At 49.8% G+C, this 16890-nt stretch overlaps 1 protein-coding gene across 1 annotated transcript in view; it reads left to right on the top strand.

Annotated features, from left to right (window-relative positions):
- The first annotated feature begins 504 nt into the window (after positions 1–504).
- Positions 505–16890, top strand: part of ANKDD1A (ankyrin repeat and death domain containing 1A) — a 44977-nt gene continuing 28591 nt past the window's right edge. Inside the window, exons 1-5 of the mRNA XM_075006942.1 lie at positions 505–728; positions 11075–11178; positions 13202–13300; positions 13692–13790; positions 16450–16554. Of these exons, the coding sequence (XP_074863043.1) occupies positions 695–728; positions 11075–11178; positions 13202–13300; positions 13692–13790; positions 16450–16554 (441 nt within the window). The 5' untranslated portion in view covers positions 505–694. The remainder of the gene's footprint in view (positions 729–11074; positions 11179–13201; positions 13301–13691; positions 13791–16449; positions 16555–16890) is intronic.

Below are 16890 nucleotides of genomic sequence, written 5' to 3' on the forward strand. Positions count from 1 at the left end.
CCCATCGGGGGTTTACGTGTGGCCCATGAGACATTTTGCTTAGCGTTGCCCACGTGTGAGGCCGCCAGCTTCGGCTGGTTTCCATCCGCGTAGTTTTTTTCCCCACTCAAGTGACACACATGTGAAGCGAGGGCACACCCAGGGAGGGGCGGGCACGGTGCGCCCTGTGCAGCCAACAAAGCGCTGTCACGGGCCAATCGACGCACCCCGCCAATTCGGCTACCCCGGTGTTCCAGCCGCCGCCTTCTTCCGCCTTGGCTTGTCCACCCTGTGCAAGTACCATGGAGGAAAGGGTCTTCCTCCGGGTCGGTGCCTCCACGGTGGGACATTCCCCAGGCCCACGGACTCCTTGCGGGCAGGCGGGGAACGCTTGGTTGGCTGGTCCAAGGGGAGCCTCTCCAGCGCCCTCTCCGGCCACTAGGCGGCTCCAGGGGGAAGTGAGCGAGTGGCCCTGACTGGTCCGCGTCCCAGCCAGCCCGACTGGCGCGCCGCGGGGCCCGGCAGCAGCGGGAGCGAGCAGGGAGCGGACGCGGGGCGTCTCCCGGGCCCGGCTGGGCGGAGCCGCGCGGAGCGGAGCGGCGCGGCGCGGCGCGGGGGCTGTCGTTTGACACCATCTTCGCCGCAAAGCCGGCGGGTTCTCGGCCGCGCCGCTCCACTGCCGGAGCATGGGGGGGACGTGAGGCTGGTGAGCGGCATGGAGGACGGGCTGGTTTCCGAGGAGGAGATCTGTGAGTAGCGGCGGGGCTGGTGGCGGCCGGGGTCGGACTGCGGGCACAGCTGTGCGGTCACCGAGTCCGCACGCCGAGACTCGCCCGGCGAGCTCTACGCACACACAGCAAGCTCCGCTCCACACAGGCACACAGAGAGACACACTCGGCGAGCTCTGCACGCACACACACAGAGCAAGCTCCGCTCCACACAGGCACACAGAGAGACACACTCGGCGAGCTCTGCACGCACACACACAGAGCAAGCTCCGCTCCACACAGGCACACAGAGAGACACACTCGGCGAGCTCTGCACGCACACACACAGAGCAAGCTCCGCTCCACACAGGCACACAGAGAGACACACTCGGCGAGCTCTGCACGCACACACATAGAGCAAGCTCCGCTCCACACAGGCACACAGAGAGACACGCTCGGCGAGCTCTGCACACACACACATAGAGCAAGCTCCGCTCCACACAGGCACACAGAGAGACACACTCACAGAGAGACACACTCGGCAAGCTCTGCGCGCACGCGCACGCGCACACACACACACACACACACACACACACACACACACACACACACACACAAAGACACTCGGCAAGCTCTGCACACACACACGCACACACACACATAGAGCAAGCTCTGCTCCACACAGGCACACAGAGACACACTCGGCAAGCTCTGCACACACACACACACACACACACACATAGAGCAAGCTCTCCTCACAGACACACAAAGACACACACACAGCTAGCTCACATGCCGAGATACACTCAGCAAGTTCTCCTGCAGAAAGGTATGGACACACACAGGCTGTTCTACACACTGCAAGCTGGTGCACAGATCTCACACACTCAGCAAGTTCACATGCTGAAGCTTGCACACTGATACACACATTCAGTTCACACACACACTCAGCAAGGTGACACAGAAGTACACTCAGTTTGAATACCCACCAACACACACTCAGTAAGCTCACACTCCTATTCACACGATTAGCAACAGAGAGAAAGCCCTGCTAGTCTGTATACTATCAAAACAAAGCAGTCAAGTAGCTCTTTAAAAACCAACAAAATAATTTATTAGGTGTTGAGCTTTCGTGGGGCAGTCTTTTGTGGTATGGCTATGGTCCTGAAGAAGTGGGTCTGTCCCAGGAAAGCTCACCACCTAATAAATTATTTTGTTAGTCTTTAAAGTGCTACTTGACTGCTTTTTCTTGTTTTGACACGATTAGCAAGATCATTCACAGAGGCACACAGCTCAGAGCTGCCCTTTGGGTTTCATTCAGACAGGAATGAACATGACAGTAAGCTCATGGATGGCTGTGAGAGTGATACCATTGTTGTTATTTGTTCCTGTTTATCGTTAGACTGTAGAAAATGGAAGTCAATAGTCATCATTTGTGAATCCTTTGCTGTGGGTTTTCTATGACACCCATCATCCATAGTATTTGAATGGGTCCAAGCTGAGAGGTTCACGTGTTGAAGTCCTGAAGGGATTGAGGATGAGTTTTGTGGAGCAGAAATTTTCCTGCAGTTTCAATTTTTGATGCTCTTTAGCACTTAAAATAATTTTGGACCAAATTCTGCACTTGGCTATCAGTCCATAAATCTTAACCATTTCTTTTAGACTCATGGGCTACGTCTACACTAACCCCAAACTTCGAAATGGCCATTTGAATGGCCATTTCGAAGTTTACTAATGAAGCGCTAAAATGCATATTCAGCCCCTCATTAGCATGTGGGCGGCCGCGGCACTTCAAAATTGACGCGCCTCGCCGCCGCGCGTCTCGTCCTGACGGGGCTCCTTTTCGAAAGGACCCCGCCTACTTCGAAGTCCCCTTGTTCCCGTGAGCTGATGGGAATAAGGGGACTTCGAAGTAGGTGGGGTCCTTTCGAAAAGGAGCCCTGTCAGGACAAGACGCGCGGCGGCAAGGCGCGTCAATTTTCAAGTGCTGCGGCCTCCCGCATGCTAATGAGGCGCTGAATATGTATTTCAGCGCTTCATTAGTAAACTTCAAAATGGCCATTCGAATGGCCATTTTGAAGTTTTTGGCTAGTGTAGACACGGCCATGGTGTGCAACTCTAGATTTATTGTACGTGGGGTGACTTGGAGCAATTTGTCCCACGGACTGAAATCACAGGTATTCTTTTTAAAAATATTTATTTTTACAGGAAAAGTTTAAAAAGCTGCCCATTTGTATAGGTGCACGGTGCTCATTCTTGTAGATACAGACAGATCCATACATTATAAATAAGGGCAGCAGTGCAAGTTATTAAAGTAACCAGCAGGATATGGCTAAAAGCCATAAACAATTAGACAGGAAATTTGGAAGAGATGAAACTCAAATCTTAATTTGCCCCACTGTAGCAAGTGGGAATTGTATAACTCTTCTATGCAATTGGATTGGTTTGGAGATCGCTCTCAAGGTACAGATAATAAGGCAGCTGTGATCTGGACTATTGTTTTACATTTTTCTTCACTTGTGTTACTGATGCAGACAATTGAAACAGAATTTTAAAAGTCATTTGTTTTTGCATTTGGCTAATTAAACAAAGCATTTTTTTTTTCTTTATGGCATCAGCATTTGGGTCTTAAGCTTCTGGTATATCAGGTGATGATGGTTTAGACGTGTGTGATTTCTGGACAGAGATCTCTTCTGTCTTTAAATCCATGTTTTATGCTAGAAGTCAGGGGTGGGTGGCTTCTTTTTTTATTCCCCCCACCCCCCCCCTGTCCCCCCCCACACTGCACATCATCTGCACTTCCATGATGGTATATTTAATAACAGTTATCATCCTTATTTCCTCATATACTACATAATGATCCCTCTAAGTGTAGAATAGAGCCATGGCAACATTGCAAGGCTCAAGCAACAGCAAAACCTGATCTTTGTGTTCCATTGATTTAAACAAAACAAAGAATGTTATTTTAACACATTTTTGCCCACAGATTTCCTTTGCTGTTTTCCAAAAATCTCTTGCCCAGTAAGCTTTCTTCAAGGCGATGTAGTGTCCTGATGTTAAATTGTTCAGGTTACTTTGGATGCAGTTTGGGAATCACAGAATTCAAACAACTGAATTGCAAATGCTGTGGAGTCCCATCTTAAAAGCTGCTGCGTATACTGACGCACTGGTCATTGCCCATGTGTGTACAGTGGTGAAAAATTGGTATGGGGTCATGCGTTTACTAAATTGGACTCCCCCCCGCACACGTCAGAACAGGATTAAGGCCACCAGTTTGTTTCACGTTACACTGTGAAAGGGGAATAAATTCCAGCCACTACAGACCTAGGCTGTAGTTTGAACTGGGAGCTTAGGGCTTAGTGGGCTACACGGGCACAATAAGTGTCATGAATCCACTGATGCCTGCTCTTCCCCCAACCCTCAGAGCTGGAACAGCTCCAAAAGTGCTGGGAAGGAGCCAGGAAGGAGTATGATGTGCAGGACCCTGGTGCCACAGTGCGCAAGAGGCACGGTTGGTGGGAAGGGGGCGACCGACAGCAGGTCCACGGGCTGCGGGTAAAGTCCCAGTGAATCACTCGTGGCCGGAGAGCCACAGATTGTCCACCACTGCTCTAGAACCAAGTGAACGAATCAGTGGCTCTTTTGGCATCTTTTACTAATTTGTTGGGCCCTACCAAATTTGCAGCCATGCCAAACGTCTCATGGACTGTGAAACGGGGTCCTGTGAAATCTGTCCTTTTGTGTGCTTTAGCCCTATGCTATCCGTATTTCACTGGGGGGGGGAGAAGTCAAATGCTTCTCAAATTGGGGGTCCTGACCCAAAAAAGGAGTTGCAGGGAAATCACGAGGTTATTTTAGGAGGGTTTTGGTATTGCCACACTTCTGCACTGCCTTCAGAGCTGGGCAGTTGGAGAGCAGGGCTTGTAATGTTGTCCATATGCCTATCTCTGAAGCCAGCACCTCGGCAGCAGTGGCAGTGCCATTCCCATGTGTCTCTTACTTCTCTGTGGCTGCTTTCAGAGCTGGGTGGCCAGTGAGTGGCAGCTACTGACTCATGGCCCAGGCAGCAGCATGGAATAAGGGTGATTATACCATACCAGGCCCCCCTCCTTTCTGTGCTGCTGCAGGTGGTAACTCTGCCTTCAGAGTTCAATTCTTGCCCGCATCAGCTGCTCTCCAGCCTCACTGTGAAGGCAGTGCTGCTGCCAGCAGAGGCACAGAAGGGTAGCAATACTGTAACCCTAATACAATAACTTTGCGACTCTCGCACAACTCCTGCTTGGGTCAGGACCCCTCCACTTACAACGCTGTGACACTTCAGTTTTTAATATCTGCAGTCATGACATTTACCATTTAAAAAAATCCTGTGGTCATTTAAATTGACCAAAATGGACTGTGAATTAATTCACTAATCAGAAATGGCACTTTCTGAATTCAGACTGTGAAGACACCTCCTCTGTGAATGCATGAGGTGACACTAGGTCAACAGACATGTGATGGAGCTTACCCTGATGTCCAGAAATGAACATCTACAGTTGGGCACTCTGGGTGTGATCAGAATGAACAAGTCACAAAAGCTACTCTCATCTTTCCAAGTATGGCTGGTATTGCCACTTGGGTGAGATGCTCATGTGGTGTGAGAACTGCCTCATTGACATACCTGACCTAGTAGGGTACGGTGTCCTACATAAAAACCCTGCTTCTGTGATGAATGAGGCTAGAGCCCAAACCCCGGAGTCTTCAATGGGAGCAACGGTGCCATCCTTTCTAGGGCTTTGTGTTAAATGTGGCTGTGTTGATGGAAGATGTTGGCTGGCTGTTTTAGCAGATGGGTGGAGAGCCAGGGAAAAGGAGGAATAAGCAAAGAAGAAGCTTAAGTATGAAGTTATGTCTCTGCCACTTGTGAAGACTGGCATCTGGTTTATCAGAATGTATGGCAGAGAGTACACAGTTGGTGCTTGATTGATAATTATTATTAAGAGTAATATAAATATTTATGTACGCATCATATGCACACAGTGATTGAGGTACAGAAAGTAGATGAGGGAGTGTTTGTTCTTTCTCGAAATGCAACAATAAGGGACCACCAAATGAAATTAATAAGCAGCAGGTTTAAAACAAACAAAAGGAAGTATTTCTTTCAAGGGTTCAAAATGAACTAGATAGATTCAGGGAGGTTATGTCCATCAGTGACTATTAGCTAGGTTGAGCAGGGATGATGTACCTAGTTTGTTTCATCCCCAGCTTCTGGCAAAGAGACAGGGAATGGATCATTGGAGAATTCTCTTCTGTTCATTCCCTCTGGAGCACTTGGCTCTGGTCACTGTCAGAGGACAGGATACTGGGCTAGATGGACTTTTGGTCTGACCCAGTCTGGCTGTTCTTATGTTTGTGTGTATGTAGATATACGCAGCCTGGGAACATTTTTAAACCTAAATTTCTCTTCCAGTTGGATTTTGTAGCACTGACCATGGGCCACTCCCATAGCTGATGTAAATCAGCTGTGAAATCAGTGGAACTCAATCCATTTACAATCTGGCCAACGGTTTCTACTATTATAAATTGTCTTTAAAATCCCTGGAGCTTTTCCCTGCAGCAGATTTGGCAGGTTGAAATTATCCATCCATTTCTGCCATCTGCTCCTCTGTGTCACTCTTTGGCTTGAGGGTCAATTAAGTGAATAGGGTTCAAGGTCAAGCTCCGTATATGTGATGTGGTTCATCCAGGTTGTCATCTCCCCCAGTGCATAGGTCTGAAGACCACACTGCTTCACAGAAAGGGGTTTTTCTCCTGCCCCAAAATAACCAAAGCCAGAAAGTTGAAGTTCTTGATTTGGAACTAATTTTTGACACATTTGTAGCCATTTAACTGGAAAATGTCTGTGAGATTTGGAGATCTCAGACTTTACCCTCAAATGTCAGACAGTGGGTATTATATCTTTAATGCTGAAACTAACTGGATATCATTTAGAGGAGCTTTGGGGCATTACTGCAATACCTATCAGGGTCAGAAACTGTTATGTGTTGTACAAATGTATCAGATGATATCTCTGCTGTCCCTGAAGAAAGAACTTGTAATTTCAACTCAGCTTGCTTTAATAAATATCTGGGAAGGGACTGGGAGGAGGAAGGTAACCATTATAACACTGCCTATAAATCTCTCACTGTTTTATTGCCATGAGTTTTATTATGTAATGGCATGTACATTTCTCTAGACTCCTGCTTTTATTGCATTCATTGAAAAGTTGATCTTATCTGTCTATGAAAGTCATTACAGCTATATAAACCTACATAACTAATGGCATTGTAGGTGGTGCATATAACTATTGTTTGACAATATCTGTTCTTACTTTTTGTAACTTTTCAGTTACATTCCAGACAGCAATGGCTGGTTGTTCCACGGACATGGTAAAAGCAGTAGCCCAAACATTCATCTCCATCCACAGACATAGCACTGTGTATGGCAAGACAAGGAAACTTGCTGGTGTTAAGGTTTTCTCAGTGACTCCTGAACAAATATTGGCTAGAATGAATCATAAATGACATTATCCAGGTGAAACTCTGACATTCCCAATATTTAAGGAATATGACTGGACACTGAGGGGCAAGGTGTAAATTAATTTTTCATTTTTCCAAATATGATGCCCAGTTCTTCAAAGCAGGTAATCCCATGACAGTCAGTTGGACTGCCTAGAAGAGTAAAGAAGCATTATCTGAATAAGGGCTTCTGGGATCCATTACTTGTATGTATTGTGACAAGTCCCTTGTCAGCCCCCGGGGGTTCTGCACTTCTCGGTGGATTCACCTTCCACTAGGCTCTGGAATTCCTCTGGGAGGTGCCCACCGGCTCCCTCAATGCCTTTGGGGAGCAGTGGATGCTGTCAAGGGCTCTGTGCTCAGTGGCCCCTTCCAGCTCCCTTGTTTTGACCCTAGAGACCTCTCTGCCTGTCTGTTTTCTTTTTAGTTGTGCCCTGAATTTATTTTGGGCCTGACTTTTTAGTGGGCTCCTTTTGTAAGGGGGCTCTTGTAGCTGTGGATGGCCTTGTGTGCGCCCACATTCACGGTCCGCAGTGGGACTAGGCTCTGGAAGTTGCTGCCTGTGGTCTGCCACAATTATTCTAATAGCTATTTAGGCTTTTCTCTTGGGACCATGCTGGGTTGTGTAACTTCCTGTTGTTCTTTGGACCGTGCCGTTCACAGTTAGAAAGGTGGTCATTGCTGCCAGAGAGAAATCAAGAACTGGAATTCCCCATTTGTATTTGAAAGCCAGAGTGAGACACATCAGTGGCATAAAGAGAGACACATTCACAAGTCACACACAGATCAAAGCGTGGGTTAAAATCTGCCCATGCTTGGTTGAAAAACACAAACTCGTGGGGAAGGCAGACCCAACCTTTAGCGGGGTCTGTCATCACAGATTTTCCCAAAAGTCAAGCTGGACAATGAGTTGGTTATGTGGCTCTTGTGCGGCACAGATGCGCTAGAGAATGTCTTACTTCCTTGGGTGTGTTGGTAAATGGGAAAGGCCAATATTTGCCTGTCCTGGACTTCCTTTTTTTTTTTTTTTTCCTCCCCCCGCTCTTGCTGGTATACATGTCCTGAGTCACCGAGTGCTGTCTGTTGTAAGAGGACAGGCGAAAGTAGCTGGGCAGAGAGGGAGGGCAATGGTAACATCATGCTAATTGTGATGGAAAGTACAATCCCAAATTCAAGATTCAGCCCATTTGGAACCATGGTCCAAGTCTGGAGTTGGAACATGTGAAAACCCGAGCCTGGAATGTGCTACCCAGAGAGAAATCAACTGATGAGTCAAGTTAGGCAGGAAAATCTACAGCCTTGAGACCCAGTAAGGCATGGACTGGGCAGGGGCCTGGCTCTCTTAGCCCCTTGCGTACTCGGAGTTCCATGGGGAATAGGTTCATTTCCCTCTTTCGCACCTGGCACTGGCCTCAAGGGATCCTTGAGGACTGGGTGGCCCAGAGCCCGACATCTGCAGAGGCTGCCGCTCTCCGGGGGGAGGAGGCCCAGAGGGGACGTGCATGCTTGCAGCTCAGTCCCATCCCTGCTCATCTGGCTAGAAGGACTCCACGACGGAAGAGTTCATGGAGAGGGGGTTTTGGAGGGTGGCTGCTGTACAATAGAGTAGGGGTAGATTCCTTTCCGTCAGCATCAGAGAGGATGATCCATACTCTAACGAGCATGTTTGGAAGCCAACGTGCGCATCTGCGGTGAAAAAGCAGTGCCCAGAAAGCTGTGACTCCGGAAGGGCGGATGGACTGCAGGGGGGGCATTGGAGACCAGGGCTCTGTACTAAGCATTCTCAGAACAGCAGTGCAGGGTGGCCAGGTCTGACTCGCACTCTGCTGCAGCAGGTTGTGCGTCTGACCTAGTAATCTCTCCGACGAGCTCCACCAGAACAGCAGGGGCAGAGGCAGAATCTGATCAAGACAAACTTCTCTGGATGTGCCTGGCCAAAACCGTGTCCCCCGTGTGACCCCAGCAGCACTGCCTCGCTGGCCAACATGCTGGAAAGAGGCAGCCTGCAGAACGGGTCGGCTCTTGTGTGTCGGCAGGAAGGTTGATCATTCAGTGAAGCAGGGAGTTGGGGTGAGGCGTCAACCCAGGGCCCTGCCTGCAAAGAAAAGACACTTAAATCGCTCTGACTGCTGCAGGGTTGGTGCAGTTACTCTTAGCAGAAGTGATGTTCACAAGAGCCAGAGTCTATGAACGTATTTAAAAGTGAATCTCTGCCCAGGCCTAGGAGGTACGTAAGGAATCTCTCTAAGCTATGTAAAGCTGTTGGCTCACGTTTGCCTTAAAGTAGTTACTTTGTAATTAAGATTAGGGTCCAGATAATTATTTACGTTAAGGCCCCTTTGCTGTGGATCAGGGACATCAATGAGGGTGGGTGACAAAGGAGGCAGCAGCTCCAAGGCCAGCCATTTCAAAGGGCTCCTGGCCAGTGTCACTGCAGCTGTGGCCGAAGCTCCAGGCTTTTAGATTGCTAACAAGGCTCCTGGCTGCATGGTCTGGGCAGCGCAGAGGGGCTGGCAGTGGGATACCAGCTTTCAGCCCACCCCTTCCAGAAGGGCTAGGAGCTGGCTCCCCCCAGATTCCAGGCTTTGCTGTCCTGAGACCTGCTGTGGATATGTAAAAACGCTTTCAAGTAAGTGTAACGACAGCGTAAAGGAACCTAGATATAAATAAAATTCAGGCTCTTCATATTTTATTACACATGCAGATGACATTAAGGTTCCAAAGGCAAGCGGTCAGCAGTTAGGGTGTGTCAGTATTAAGGCTGCCTGTATAACCTTAATTCCCCCTTTTGTGTGCATGAGTTAAGTTTTAACTACATGATCACATTCATGGGTCTATCCCTGATACCAGGGGTGGCCCCCTACCAAATTCCATGCCCTGCTCCAAAGCATGGAGGTGCTAGAGTTTCTCAATCAAGTGGTTATAAGAATGTGTTGAACAGGGGTGGAACTGTATTTTTGCCCCAGTCTTGTTCTCTGGGCCGCTGGAGTGTTCTTGCTGAAATTTTTCCTAATACACGTCCGCCTCAGTGCTTAAGTGTGCCAATGTGATAGGCAATTAGAAACGGGGTCTTTTAATGGGAAGTGTTGGACAACCTTAAGTAATGTGTTGTGAGCTGTATTTCCTCCACGAGGGAGAAGAGGAAGCATGGGGGTAGAGCAGAGATGAGGGCTGGGGAGGAGGCTTATTCCACTTCTGGTGCCTGACCTTGGGCAAAGCACGTGAGTTCCCTGTGCCGTGGTTTCCTAAGCAGCAAATTGACGGCAGTAAGACTATTCCAGAGTGACCAAATGAGTAACAACAGAATGCGAGCAAGACTGGGATGTACAGGCAAGGGAGACGGGATGTGTTGTCAGTTGAGGTTTGCAAAGAATGAGAGTCAAGAAGACAGAAAGGTGGAGGCAACCTGTTCTTCCTGGCAGGAAACGCAGAGGAGTTGGCCCTTGCACCTACAGGGAGGAGACTGTGACGAGGAACAGTGAAGAGACCAGGGCTGGATGACAGGGAGAGCCAAAGGAAAGTCGATGAGGCAGGTTTTGAAAACGAGGCCATTTCATTCTGGCCCCAGAAATGGATACAAAGGTGGTGGAGCTAGAAGAGGACCAGGGTGACGCATTCATGTTGCTGTGTGTGTGGGAAGGCAGGGAGCAGCATTGGGCACACCCTGACATGTGGCGAGCTGGGACTAGAGCAGGCAATAGAGGAGGTAGACACCTCGCCAGTGACTTTAATGCCCATTTCTAATGTGCAAGCGAGAAGCAGGAAATGTTCCCCAGGAGTGACGGTTACTTCTTGCTGCCACTCAGCACCACTTACTGTGCTGTCTGTCTTTGTCTTTTTCTTCTGCTTCAGTGCTTCATTCAGAAAAAGAATTCCACGATGCAGCAAAGCGCAATGACATCGCCAGAATGCAAGAGCTCATCAGGAGAGGGGTTAACGTCAAAGCCAAAAACAACGTAGGTGCTTTTTGCTTTCCAGCTGCAGGGTGGAGGTGTTGGTAATGCAGTTAGACAATACTGACCTCCTGTGGCTTGGCAAATTCTCTGGTTTGGCACCGGTCATGTCCCAAGGGTGCTGGGCTAGAGAGAATCAACCTGTAGTTGTTGTTCTGGGCACATATAAAAGAACTGACCAAGTAGCCAGTTCAATGCACTGAAATCCATGAAGTTGCACCTTGTAACTGAATAGCTGCCCCATTACAACACCTCCTGACAATGTGGCATTGCAGCATCTTTGCCTAATTTTCTCCCTTTTCCCCCCACTGTCCTTTTACTTGCTGAAGCCAGGGGAGGGTCTCAGCTCTCCAGCATCAGCACTTTAGCGCGAATGGCCCCTTCTGGGGCCACAGAGTCCTTCACCAAAGCCCAACAAATGCGAGCAGAACCAAACCTTTACTCTGGCTGGGCTCAGCTGACAGCTGCCTGGTCACACACATGCCGTTGCTGCTCTGTGCATTGCTGCCTGTCTTGCCACAGGCTTCTGTGCCTTGGTCAATGCCTGGCTCGGGTGGGCATGCTCCTCCCCTCAGTCGCAGGCTACGGTCCCTCGGAGCCGCTGGCCCAGCCAGGTTTCCAGCTCACTCCTGCACTAGTCTGTGTGCTCCTTTCAGCCTTCCTGCAGGCTGCTTCCCTAAGAGAGGAGCTTCCCCTCCCCTCCCCTTCTGCCCCCTCGCCTACTGAGCTCACCCAGCTCTTGGGGCAAGGGTGAGCGGGGAAGAAGCAGCTCCCCATTTACCTCTGCTGGGCTTTATCTCTAATGAGGTAAGGCCCATCCTCCAAGTGCCCCCAGTCTTGGGTTCGTAGTTCCCCTTTCATTGTGTGTGCGGGCTGTAAACACCCCATGCCATAGGGCGTAGAAGGATTTGACAGCTGCAAACACAAGGGAATGAGTCTGAGGGGATATAGCTAAAATTATGCTGAGTCCCAGGAAGTTTGATAGTGGTGAAGGTCACCTCAGCATCTCCGTGAGTGTTGATCCTGCAAGCTACAAAGACAGGCTTTGATGCAGGCTCCTATGACTCGGTGCTCCCCTGGACTGATCAGCAGAACTATGGGAACCTTGGGTGCCTGAGGAACTCAGGCCTTTGTCCCTACTTAAGGATCTGTTCCATCCATCCCTCTATGCAGGTACTGCCAGAGCTCTCCTTAGTGCTGAATCTGAGCCCCTTGCTCTTTGGACAGAACCGTTCCTTTTACAGCCTGGCTTTTTAAAGACCAGGGTGGGTGTGGTATGTAGCCAGGCACCTTCCAGAGCAGGTTCTTGTATGTGAACCCATAGTACTCTCTGGATGTGCCACCACTTGAACAAATGGGTCCCCCAAGGTATTTACAGCAGTGCTTTGGAAAACTATCCCTGAAGGCCATAAGGCGAGGATGGTCCCCAGCCTTGTTTCTCTTAGGTTCCCATTGGTCCTAGGGCAGGGATGGGCAACCAGGAGGAGTGAGTGGCTGCGTGAATGGCCTTCCTTCATCTAATGGCCCACAGCAGCTGACTGGGGTTCCACATGCAGCCCCTGGTCCCTCAGTCTGCTCCCCTTCCCCCACACCTCTCTCGCACTGGGACACAGGAGCCCTGGAGGCCTGTGGGTCAGGAGGGGAGATAGTCTGAAGGTGAATCCCCACTGGGCTGCATGTTGCCCACCACTGTCCTAGTTGCTTCCATCTTACTCTTGTCATTAAAACAAAGACATTCTCCACAATATAAATATTGGCTCAGTCCTACAGCCCTTGCGCTGCAGTGGGAGCTTTGCCTACGTCTAGATTCTGCGGTCTGAACCTGCAAAATCCAGGGTGTCCTTTTGCCCTTCGTGCTCCGTTTCGCTGCAGTACTGCGTAGTGCAAGATGCATTGTGTTGATTGACTGTGCACCGTGGATGAAGTCTTAGTCCCTTGGAGGCATAGGAGTTTTGCCACTGACTCTGCTGTGCTAGGATTCTGCCCCGTCCCTGTATCCAGCTAAAGGCCCTTTCCTCCCCTCCAGGCAGACAGGACAGCTCTGCACTGGGCTGCAGGGGCTGGGAACGAGCAAGCTGTGCGGCTGGTACTGGAGCATGAAATCCCAATGGACGACGAAGACCATGTAAGTGTGGGACTCTCCTTTATGGCCTGTTGCCCATAAGGGTTGCAGCAAGGGCATTGGCCATGGAAACTTTTTCTGACTGGGTCTCGAGGAGCTGTTCAGTCCTCCCCTCTCTGCTGTGGGTGCAGAAGAGGACCAGGTTGGCTGGTGGCTCGTGGGACTCATCTGCTAGGTAGTGCCTCGAGGCCAGCAAACTTGTTCCCAGATGGTAACGGCTGGGCTGGCAGAAGGGAACGACCCTTTGCCAGTGAGGATGAGATGCCAGTCTGGAGGCAAAAGGCTGCTTAGCAGTCGCTGATGCAGCTAGCCCCAGAACAGAGGTCATGGGGGCTGGGGCAGGGAAGTGCTGTCGGTGGGAGGGTGAATGTGGCTATCTTTGTCTCCAACGCAGTTTGGAATGAATGCACTTCTTCTCTCTGCCTGGTTTGGCCACCTGCGCGTTCTGCAGATCCTTGTGAACGCTGGTGCCAAGATCAACTGTGTCAATAAGGTGAGGTGGCATCCTTGTGCATCATGACGTTGGCTATTTATTGCCAGTGAGTGAAAGGGAGAGAGTGTGGAGGGGTAATTCAGACTAATCTCCTGCATGTAATTACAGTGGGGAAACCCTGGGAGGGCTGAGGGAGCAGGAACCAGGAAATGACTGGAAAGTCGTGCACCTTCTGAAGCATCTGTTTCATGATTCTAGCCCTCTTCCTTCTCTTCTTGTGTGATTCCATTCCTGTCCACGGACTTCCTGCTTTTACAGCTCATTTTTGTCATTGCGAGAAGGGCTTAAATTTAGCTACAGCCCACCCCCCACCATGGAAAACTAACTCCTCCTGATCTCGCAGCAGTTGAATAGTTGTAGCAAACCCAGGGGAATATGGCTCTCTGAATTCTGAGTTGTATCCCTGCCTTTGAGAGAAGTGTGACATTGCTGCTGTTATCTTCCCCCTGCACCCAGACTCGGGCCGTCCATGTACGTGAAACTCCTGTGCAGGAAGGTCCCTTCCCAGAGGAATGTTATAAAATGAGTTTGTGTGACCTCATGTCATGGTTGGGGTGTCTGCATGCTCTGGCTGCCCATAGCTGATGCTCAACCCTGTCTTCTCTCTGGGGGAGCTTGCCAGGAGAGTGATCTTCATTGTTAGGCTGCAGAGAATTTTTGGGATTCAGCTGAAATGTGGTGGAAGTGGAGTTTGGAGCTGTTCTAATCTGTGTTGGAAACCTTTGAAATGGGCATGTCTGTGCATTGGGAAATTTTATATTTTTGTGAGCAATGTCCTCAAGCCAGCACAGCCAGCCTGCACGGCAGAGAGCACCAACCTGCGACTGCCAGTGCAATCGGAAGACGAGCCAGTTCTATGGTGATTGGACAACACAGCTAAAGATAGCGAGTGAGGTTTTTTATCATGAAAGGATGGCCTCTTTGTGGTAACTGGGCAAAAAATTTACACTCTATATGATAAACATCTGCTTCAAAGTCATGTGACTGTGTAATACAGGGAAAGGTTCACATTGTACTAGGAAGAAATATTGCAACACTTACTACCATTATCCACTGGTCTAGTTCCTCTGACCAGCTGTAGGTATTTTATACTAATTTCAGAGAGGGGATATAGTCTCACAGTTGGAATGGAAGAACAGCAGTCTAGGTGCTGTTCCTGACTCTGACTCAGTGTCTGGTTGGGTAAATTACATCATCTCTTCCAATTTCATTTCATCCAAAAAAGTGTCTATTATAACTTGTCCTGTAGAGCTAAATCTGGCTTTATCAATGCAAAGCACCACAGAGGCATAAGACGGAAGGTGCTAGAGAAAGGGACAGTGTTACTGTAGAACCTCAGGGTTACAAATGCCTCGGGAGTGGAGGTTGCTCGTAACTGTGAACAAATGGTTATGGTTGTTCTTTAAAAGGTTCATTACTGAACACTGATTTCATACAGGTGTGAAACTTGATTCTGTAGGGGAAAAAATGCTGCTTTCCTTTTATTTTTAGTAGTTTATGTCGAACATGGCACCGTTCTGTGTTTGCTTTTTTGATTTCTGCTGCTGCTTGATATTGTACTTCCAGTTCTGAATGAGTGGAGTGGTTGACTGGTCAGGTTACGATGCTGGTGTTCATAATGCTGAGATTCTACCGTATTAATCGATCAGCAGGACATGTTTAAAAATCCGCCTCCGTTGGGCCAGGGCCAAAGGTGAAAGTGAGGCAGGGTATCCTGGCACACTGCTCTGGGGAGAAGGAGCCAGCTGGCTGGTGTGCTCTGCTGCAGGAGGGGGAGCAGTGGGCTTCCCACTGGGCTCCTGGGGCTCTCCTGAAGGCTGTCTGTCTGGCTAAGCAGCAGGAAGCGAGACAGGTTAAAGGGGTTGGATGGGGCTGTACCCCGCCACTGGTCTGGGGCTGCTCCAGCTGTGAGCCTCCACCCCTCCAAGCTTGCTACCAGGATGCTGCTTTTTCCTCTTCCTGTCACTGTCAGAGAGCAGGAGGAAAGGACACCATTTGCTGGGTTCCTCTCGCTCCTGGCTGCTGAGGGCAGGGGGCAAAAGAGCTGCCTGCTTTCCGCTCACTCCCTGACTGTGCCAGGAAAGGGAGGAGCAAGTAGCATCTCAATATGGATCTTGGGCGGGGGCTTCAGCCCATCCCATTGTCCCCTTTTTCCTCCCTACCTGCACCCCAACCCTCTGTCCTCAGCCCCCCAGCCCCACACCATGAGTTCTGACTCCTGCACTCCTTCACACATACCACAACCTGAGCCCCTCCACACTCCCAGCCTGCTGCCTTGACTCCTGCATCCCCCTGTCCTGAGCCCCTACGTATCCCCAGTCCCTTGCCTTGAGCCCCACACACCGTGAGCTCTGACTTGTGCATCCCCCCCATACTCCAACTTTCTGCTTTGAACCCCTCCTCTTACCCCACAACCCTGACTCTTGCACCCTTCCCACGCCCCACTTACCCAGGGATGGGCCTTGCAATACAACACTGCCTGTGAGAACTGTACGTCACTTGCACCCTTGCCCAGAGCAGATGAGTTCTTAGAAGAAGGGAGCCACCACCTGCAGCGCAAGCTTACCTAGCTGGTGGCTGGTGTGAGATGGGCTTTCTAGTAAGAACAAGCCGTTCAGCTGCCGATTCTGTGAACGAATGTGATTTCTGCCTTCTGCAGCACGGCAGGAATCTGCTGCACTGCGCAGCTCAGAGAGGTCACATCCGGGTGATGGAGTTCATCATGGAGGACCTGGAGGACATACATGTGGACAAGACAGACAAGGTAACAAAAGGCTGGACCACTTTCAGTTTGTACAGTCTGATCTTGCTCCAGTGATGTATTTGGGAACATTCCCATGTACAAAGCAGGATCAAGTCCTTGGGGTTGGATTTTACACTCAGATGCTCACAGAGGGCAAATCTGGGTAGTAGCCAACGTTCCCTCTAACTTTTTTTCATCTGTGGGCGGAATGAATTTTGTTATATGCACCAAGGCATGTGTGGTTGTGCAGCACCAGTAGAAACACTGTTGCTGGCTGTGTGCTGTTGGCTAATCTCCTGGGTTGGCTGTCTAAGCACTGAGTTTACAGGGAACACTGTGGCTCTAAGAACATAGCAG

This window comes from Carettochelys insculpta, chromosome 12, assembly GCF_033958435.1.
Source record: "Carettochelys insculpta isolate YL-2023 chromosome 12, ASM3395843v1, whole genome shotgun sequence".
Classification (NCBI taxonomy): domain Eukaryota; kingdom Metazoa; phylum Chordata; order Testudines; family Carettochelyidae; genus Carettochelys; species Carettochelys insculpta.